We start from the raw sequence: 7,724 nt of genomic DNA, 5'->3' as shown, positions 1-7,724 counted from the left end.
CCTCTCCTGGAATTGACACCTCCTCATCTATTATTGGGAGTGGACTACATCCACCCTGATTGAATTGGCCTTGTCAACACTGGTTCGCCACTTGTGAAGTAACTCCCTGCTCTCCATGTGTCTGTATATAATGCCTGCATCTGTAGCTTTCACTCTATGCATCCGAAGAAGTGAGGTTTTTACTCACGAAAGCTTATGCCCAAATAAATCTGTTAGTCTTTAAGGTGCCACCAGACTCTTTGTTGTTACAGGTAAGTAACTTCTCCTTTTGATTGAAAAATTGCCAGTGATGGAGAATCCAGCATGACCCTTGGTAAATTGTTCTAATGGTTAATTACCTCACTGTTAAAAATTTACTCCTTATTTCCAGTCACTAAATTTATTTAGCTTCAGCTTCCAGTCACTAGATCTTACTTTTTGTGGCTAGATTGAAGAACATATTGTTAAATATTTGTTTCCCAAGTCACCCCTGAACCGTGTCTCTGTTAAGCCAAATCAATTCAGAGAGCGCAGTCAGTCTCTTGAGTTGCTGACTTGAAATGTGGCAGCTCTTTGTTCCGGGTGTACTTGAATTGGTAACTGAACCCTTGTCGCTTCCCTGGGATACAGCTTTTCCTGTTGACTCTGTTTTATCTCTCTCCCCAGATCCATTACCTCCGGCTCACCATTGCAGTCCTGAAGCACGAGAAGTCCAGGAAATATCTGCTCAACAATGTCCTGTATCTTTTGCATTTACTCCCATTCCGACATACCCTCTAGAAAATCCAGTCAGTTTCCTCTCCCTGGGTGCCCTGTGTTCTGAGGCGAATCATGCTGGGGGCTTCTTGTATCTGCAGGAATGGCTGGTACCATTCTCCATGGAACCTCACTTTTGAAGAAGGGAGGGGAGCTCTCCAGACTGTGCTGCATCCTGTTGCGTTCTTTCTCCTGTCCCATGCCCTGCTTCTCTCTGTCTATGCAAACTCCACACTCTGTATCCGTTAGCCGACTCATGGAGTGAAACCACAGAGAATTCACCAAAGCAGCTTTCACAGCAATCAGCCCCCTCCTCCCCCCCGGCACCCAGCCTGTCCGTTTCAGTGGGATCCCCCCAATTTCCAAGCACCTCATGAAGATGGATTCAAGAGTTTGTTTGGAAAGGTGCCTAACCTCTAACCCCATCTTAGCGGTGGGGTTGCTTTTCCCTCCTCTGGGGCTCTTTGTATGGCTGACCTCCTGTGCGTGCTCCCAGCTGAGCTGCTGGGCTTCTCACTTAACTCCCGCACAGCTTCGACATACTCCGCTCAGTGGTGTTCTTCTACATCAAGAGCCCCCTGCGTGTGGAGGAGGCTGGCCTGCAGGAGCTCATCCCCACCACCTGGTGGCCAAACCGCTTCACCAAAGAGGTGTGCAATGACATGCCTCTGCTGGGAGTGGGAAAGATGCCTGGCCTGCTCAGTAGGGTGTGTGTGTGTGTGTGTGCGATCATAGAGTGAAGGCCTAGCTGTGCTGCCAGCTGGCTAAGTAGGTGAAGCTGACTGCTTCGCCTGGTGTCTGGCTGAGACCTGAGGCAGGCGTGATGGTGGCAGGCTGGGGAAGGCATAGCTGCCTCCTGCTAGGGAGTGCCCCATTATCTGGGACATGCTTGCACTTTGTGGCTGGGTTAGATAGCCAGGTAGCCATGCCGACTGGGATGGGTTTTCAGCTGTGTCTGGCCCGGATGTTGTGGCCATTTCTTTCTATGTGGGGACCTCTGTCCCCTCCAGACCAGACTGCTGCAGTGTGGTGTTCAAGGGTGTGGAGTCAGAACGATGGGTAGCAATCCTTCTCCATGATCAGAGCACTTGACACCGAAGGCTGGTATCCTCCCGTTTGACAGAGCCAGGGACTGGCCCAGCGACAGCATGGCAGTCCTGGGAATAGAACCCAGTTCCTGGGTCCCAGGTCGTTGCATTGTTATTGACACGTTCTGGCAGCACCTCAGGGCCCTGTTGGGGCCCATTGTGCCAGCGCTGTACAAACACGGTCCCTATCTGGAGAGCTCAGTCTGCCGGGCACGGACGAGCCAGGCGCTGGGGCTGGAGAGTTGCCTGAGCGACTTAGGCGTGGTAGGGATGGTCCCGTTTGTAGTTGGGCCTTTGTTTGAAAGGTCCAACCAAGTTGCGGGGGGGGGGGGGGGGGAGAGCGAGGGAGAGTCACAGCACAGCACCTATTGAGTGGCATCCCCAGGCCGGTTCTTGCAGCACCACAGTGGTGTGGAGACGCGAAAGGTGCAGTTTTGAGGGGGTAAAGGCAGTGGCTGGCTGGGGCTTCTGAGAGGCGTGGGAGGAGCTGACAGGTGGGTGATGAAGGCTGGGGATGTTGGTGGAGTGGAGGCAGGTTGACGCCCCCGTACACTGCTGGGGAGGTGATGAGCCATGTTGGAGGTGGAGATGACTGGGGCGTGCAGGGTTTGGTAGGGGTGAGAGGGCAGAGCAATGAGTCAGGAAGGTGACTGAGTTGCCTGCTCTGCGTGGAGCCCAGGGGAGTGAGGGGCCAGAGCCAGCCAGGAGGAGGTGGCAGCACCAAGGAGCGATACTCTGGGTGTGGCAGAGTGTGAAGAGGAAGCATCAGGGTTTGGACATGGCCTGAATGCTGGGTCCAGTAAGAGGCGGAGTCAGCGAGCGACCTGGTTACGGGCCCAAGTGATGGGCAGGAGTGTGGTGGCTGGGGAGGAGGAGGTTTTGGGAGGAAGGTCCAGTGCTGCCCACTAGTCCCTGCTGTCTCTGGGGTTAAGGGCAGTGAGTACCTTGCTGTGACCCTGTGCCAAGGAGCTGCACTGGCTGCTGACTGGCTTCTAGGTAGGGACTGGGGGCTGTTAGCTCCCAGAGCTGCCTCTCTCTGCCTGGCATGCAGCTGCGATCGACAGAGGAGCCCCAGCAGGATGCTGGCAGGGCATTCTCTATGGAAGTTAAAATAGCTCACAGTGACTGAGCTGCTGTCTGCTGTCTCCTGCTGTCAGCTGCTGGGGACAAGCTGGGTGGGGTGTCTGTCTGCTGGGGTGAAGTGGGGTGGGCTTGGCTGAGTCTATGTAGATGATGTGTCAAAAGCACCCTGAGCTGGAGAGAGAGAGAGATTAACTAGTGCTGTGCACAGGGCACCAGGGGGTTGAGGCCGGTGCAGTGGGACATGCTGGGGCCAGGGAGTGGAGGGATGTGTTGAAAAACTCCCTGATAGCTCCTTATTTTGTTCCCAGGCTGGGCAAGGAAGCAAAGCAGCCTTCAAGCTGTAGCTCCAGTGACAGGAAGGCGGGAGGGAGAGAGCAGGAGTTGAGCCCTGGACCCTTCAATGGAGGGGGGCAGCTGGGGCTCCCGGGAGATGGAGCTCTCAGGGTTTAGGGGCTCCCCTCCTTGCTCTCTACTGTGGTTGGTTTTAGGGGTGGGGGTGGTTTGAGTGACTGACTTTAATTTGGTTTGGGAGAAGGGAGAATTGCTTTTGGGAAGGTGTGTCAGGGGTTGGGGTTGAACTGAGGGATCCTGTACTGTGAGGGGGTCCTGGGGGAGGGTTTGGGTTCGGGGCTGTTCCTGGGAGTGGGTGCAGGGGGAGATGAGGCTGGGGGCTCCTGGGAAAGGAATGGTGTTTCGCAGGGGGGAAGGGAGGGAAGAGACAGAGCTGGGTCACTCTGTGGGACAAGGCACTAAAAGCAGGGCTCTAACAAGGCAGCTGCTGCTTCCTTCTCCCAGCCCAGTGGGACTCAGCAGCTGCCAGCCCCCCAGCTCAGTGCTGCTTGTAGGCTCCTAGTTCAGTAGCTGAAGAACGTTGGAGAGGATTGCAGGGGGTGGCAGCCCTGTTCCCTTGCTGACCTCTTGACATTTTGGGGTGCAGTCCACTGGCTGGGTAGGCAGGGGAACCCCCTGGCTGTGCTCACACGAGAACTGGCAGATCTGTGCTGTATCCTCTGTGCGCCAAGGGCTCCCAACCCCTCCACTGCCATCTGTCACGGTCTGACCTGGGTTGTGTGCTGCTGCGGGGTGGGGGCAGGTATACCTTACAGGAGGGTAAGGGGCAGGGCTTCCCTCCCAAGTTGCTGTTGCAATTCTGCGGGGTTGTCCAGTTGCTCTCCACCCCTCAGAGGTCTGGCACTGTGGCAGGGGCGTGGCTCTGAGCAGGGTGGCTCCTTCCTGGCTCCCGTGTCTAATGGGGGACCTGTGACACTCCAGGGAGGGCTCCCAGCTTGGCCGTCAGCTGCCAGGCCGCTCGCTCTCCCTGGGGAGGAAGTGCCGCTGTCCCTCTGTGGTGCTGGGCTTGGTGTGCCGGTCCTGGGCTGGGGTTAACTGTCGACCACCCTCTCACCCCAGGGCAAGGAAAGCAAGGAGGTGAAGGAGGAGAGTGCTGAGGAGAGGCTGCGCCGGCGGGCATATGACAGAGGCTGCCAGCGGCTCAAAAAACGCATTGAAGGTCTGTGAGGGGGTCACTACTGGGGGACCAGCGCCTTGTAGAGCCGTGTGGCGAAATGCACTCACATCATCACAGAACGGGTATCTGAGCTGCCTCCAAGTGCCCTTGGCAGCGAGGAGCCAGCTGCGCGCCCATGTGTGCCGAACTGGTCAGTGTTCCCATGGCCGCGCAGTGGGAGCCGGGGGCCAGGCCGAGAGGGCCCAGCAGCCATGGACAGTGCCGTGCTGGCCTGAGCATGCCTTCCTGACTCCTGGGGGGCAGTCTCTGCCCATGGCATGGGGGTGAATGGGCTCTGAGCTCTCAGGGCACTTCCTCTGATGGCTGACTTGTGTGTCCCTTTCTCAGTGGTGGAAGAACTCCAGGTTCAGATCCTGAAGCTGCTTCTGAACAACAAAGACCGAGGAGGGGTAAGTAGAATGGAAACACCTTGTGGGCCCCTCTAATGCGGCATCCATGGACTGCAGGGCTTTCAAGGCAGAGCTGCTCAGCCTTTCCCCACCCAGGGCTACTTCTGCCATACCATACCAAGCACCCCCAGTCTTGGATGCGGAGAGGCAGCCTTGGAGAGGGCAGCGGTCCGTGTTGATCTGTGCAGGCAAGCTGCATTGCTCCCTGAGCCGTGGACTCTGTGTTAAGGGGGAGTGGAGGATCTCTGAACTGCATTTTCTCATTCTGTGAGTCACCTGCTTTGGCCCTTGGTGTCCAACACAGAAACCAGAGCTCTTCCCTCGTGCTGAATTTCCTTCCTCTGTGGGAGTCTAGTGATATGTTAGCCTGCACCCCATGGGTATGTGGCCTCTAAAAGCCTCTGCACCTGTGCATTGCATACTGTGTTCACACTAACTGGCCACACTGGCAGATCCCAGCAGGGTCCTACTGACTAACCCGCACTCACATCAGGAGGCACTGATGATATTGGCAGGAAGGTGGAGTGGGTACTGGCCCTGCTAAGCCTAGCTCCCAGGTTACTTAGTGGCACTTGTTAAATTGCTGTCCAAATGGCAATAGAACATAGCTGTCCATAGGTCACTGGCTCCGTGGGGAGGGACCAAGTGTTGTTCTCAGGACATTGGTGCCGGTGGTGCGGGATGCATGTCTGCAGTGGGAATAGCTTGGTCTGCCTTGGTGCAGGCCAGAAGGGGAGCTGGGAGGGAGAAGTGGAGTGCACCGGGCATGCAGACTAGCACGAGAAGACTTAAAAGGTCCCCAAAGATGAAACTGGCCCTTGTGCAGAGGGTTGTGCCAAGGCCTGTGTGGCACTTGATTCCCAAGGGGTTTCTGGGGGTGAATTTTGGGCCAGGTGAGCAGAGCAGTCCCAAAGCAGAGAGAAGAGCACAGGGGATTCTCACAGCTGGGTAAGCACCGCTGTTCTTTCTCCTGGCAGGGGGAAGCCTCCAGATACATCTTCTTGAACAAATTCCGCAAGTTCCTTCAGGAAAATGCTAGCAACCGAGGGGTAAGTTGTGGCGCCAGCCCTCCTGTGAGGGGCCAGTGTTGTTCTCCAGTGCCTCCAGACTGGGCAGCCCAGCCCTGCACCAATATGAGCTGGCTGCGTGGCTGCACTGGGCCCTCTTGGCACAGGAAAGGATTGGCACAGTGACTGTCCAGGGGATAGAACCCAGGGGATTCAGCTCTTCCCCCTGTAACTGCCAGGCGTGCTGTCCTCCAGAGAGTGGCTTGCGCACGCAGCATGCACTGGGGCGGGACGGGTGCTGGGGTTGAGGCAGGCTGTGGGGAGGGAGAAGCCAAATGTTTTAACCCCTCTCCCAGCCAAGGTTCTCATCCCTTTAGGACCCCATTGCTAGCCCCTCACAGGGAGAATGACCCTACCTTCACTCAGGCACTGAGAGCAACATGCCGTTAGGGGCATGTTGGGTCTATTGGGCAGGTGCTGTTGGAAGGCAGACAGCATGGTGATAGCTGGAGGTGCTCGCGGCCCTGCTGTGATGCTGCCGCTGTCCTCACCTTCCCAGGCTGGACCCACTCGAGGGTAATGAAGGGAATTGTGCCGCTGTAAATGATACAAAGCTGCCTGGTTCTTGCAAGAGGCTGTTTGTGATACCCTCATAGGCTCAGCACCCAGAAGGGATTGTCATCTTGGGACACAGCCTGTGTCTGCCCCAGCCTTCCCCTCTGATCTCATGGCTGCACAGGCCCCAGTGCAGTCCCACTACAGTAGCTGTGGGGGATACTAGTGTAGGTGGAGCACTGGCGCTTAACCCTGGTCAGAGCATCTCTGGGGACAAGATATCAGTGACTAGCCAGGGTGCTAGGGTTAGTGCTTTCTCGCTGCTGCCGGTGGTGGAGCTGCTCCACAGTTAGTGCAATGGTGGGAAATTTGGGAGAAAGTCAGTGCAGCCCTAGCTCCAGGGAACCCCAGCTGGCAGTCTGCTTCACTTGTTGCTGTTGAAGGTCTCCGTGATGCTAGTGGTCACAGCTAACTCTGTGCTAGGTATTTGTGCTCTTCCCCACTGCATGGTTACGTTATTTAGCAGCTTGCCTTCTCTGCCACTGAGAGTGCCCAGCTGGCGTTCAAACGTTTGTCTGCTAGCATGCCTTCAGGCCCGCGGGCTGGCCCAACACTTGATTTTGTGATGCCACCTGGAAATGCCATGGGGAGGGGCACTGTGCGAGAGGCTGCTGCCTTCTGGGGAGGTGCTGTGTGCTGGGGCTGGGCTCTGCGGCCAATGCTCCACGCAGTCTGCAAGACAGCAGAGTGTACAGAGTGGGGCTGGGAGCAGAAAGTCCAAGCCGTGCTGCTGCTGTGACTGCCAAGTGTGACCCTCCCTCACTGTCCGCTCTGCCGCCCCCTCCAGAACCTGACTGTACTGTGCCCGCCAGAATACATGGTCTGCTTCCTGCATCGACTCATCTCCACCTTGCGCTGCTACTGGGACGGGCACAAGGCCAAGGCTCCTGCAGCCCTGAACAGTGAGGGTAAGGCCTCTCTATGCTCCAGCAATCAGCAGGGGAGCGGCGTTGCCGTGGAGAGCCCGCTACACTGGGGGTGGGAACGGGGTGGGGTCTGGCTGCTGTTTTCCAGGAGGTTGGACACTTGAACTCCGTTCAGGAGCAGTGACCTTTCATGACCCTGCAGCCTGGGAACCTTTACACTTGGGCAGTGGTGCAAGTAGAAATCATTTTTTGCTGGTACGCTGCACTTATGGGAGGGACACAAAAGGGGTGGGCACGTGACCTCCCACATGACTCCTCCCTGACCCACTCCCAGCCCAGGGCCCCATGCTCTCCCCATCCCTTCCCCATGATCCACATCCATCCCACATTACCGGGGGCGGGGCGGTTCTGTC

At 56.8% G+C, this 7,724-nt stretch overlaps 1 protein-coding gene across 6 annotated transcripts in view; it reads left to right on the top strand.

The window, feature by feature from the left end:
- The window catches only part of RNF123 (ring finger protein 123), a 145,629-nt gene that overhangs the window by 51,808 nt on the left and 86,097 nt on the right, over window positions 1–7,724 (top strand). For all 6 annotated transcript variants that reach the window (XM_034775189.1, XM_034775192.1, XM_034775191.1 and 3 more), the window contains exons 15-20: window positions 646–719; window positions 1,268–1,385; window positions 4,317–4,416; window positions 4,762–4,823; window positions 5,801–5,872; window positions 7,233–7,353. In XM_034775189.1, coding sequence (XP_034631080.1) covers window positions 646–719; window positions 1,268–1,385; window positions 4,317–4,416; window positions 4,762–4,823; window positions 5,801–5,872; window positions 7,233–7,353 — 547 coding nt within the window. The remainder of the gene's footprint in view (window positions 1–645; window positions 720–1,267; window positions 1,386–4,316; window positions 4,417–4,761; window positions 4,824–5,800; window positions 5,873–7,232; window positions 7,354–7,724) is intronic.

This window comes from Trachemys scripta, chromosome 7 (genome assembly GCF_013100865.1).
Source record: "Trachemys scripta elegans isolate TJP31775 chromosome 7, CAS_Tse_1.0, whole genome shotgun sequence".
Classification (NCBI taxonomy): Eukaryota; Metazoa; Chordata; order Testudines; family Emydidae; genus Trachemys; species Trachemys scripta.
Note: the sequence above shows the minus strand (reverse complement) of the source record. Positions and strands in the feature narration are given on the sequence as shown.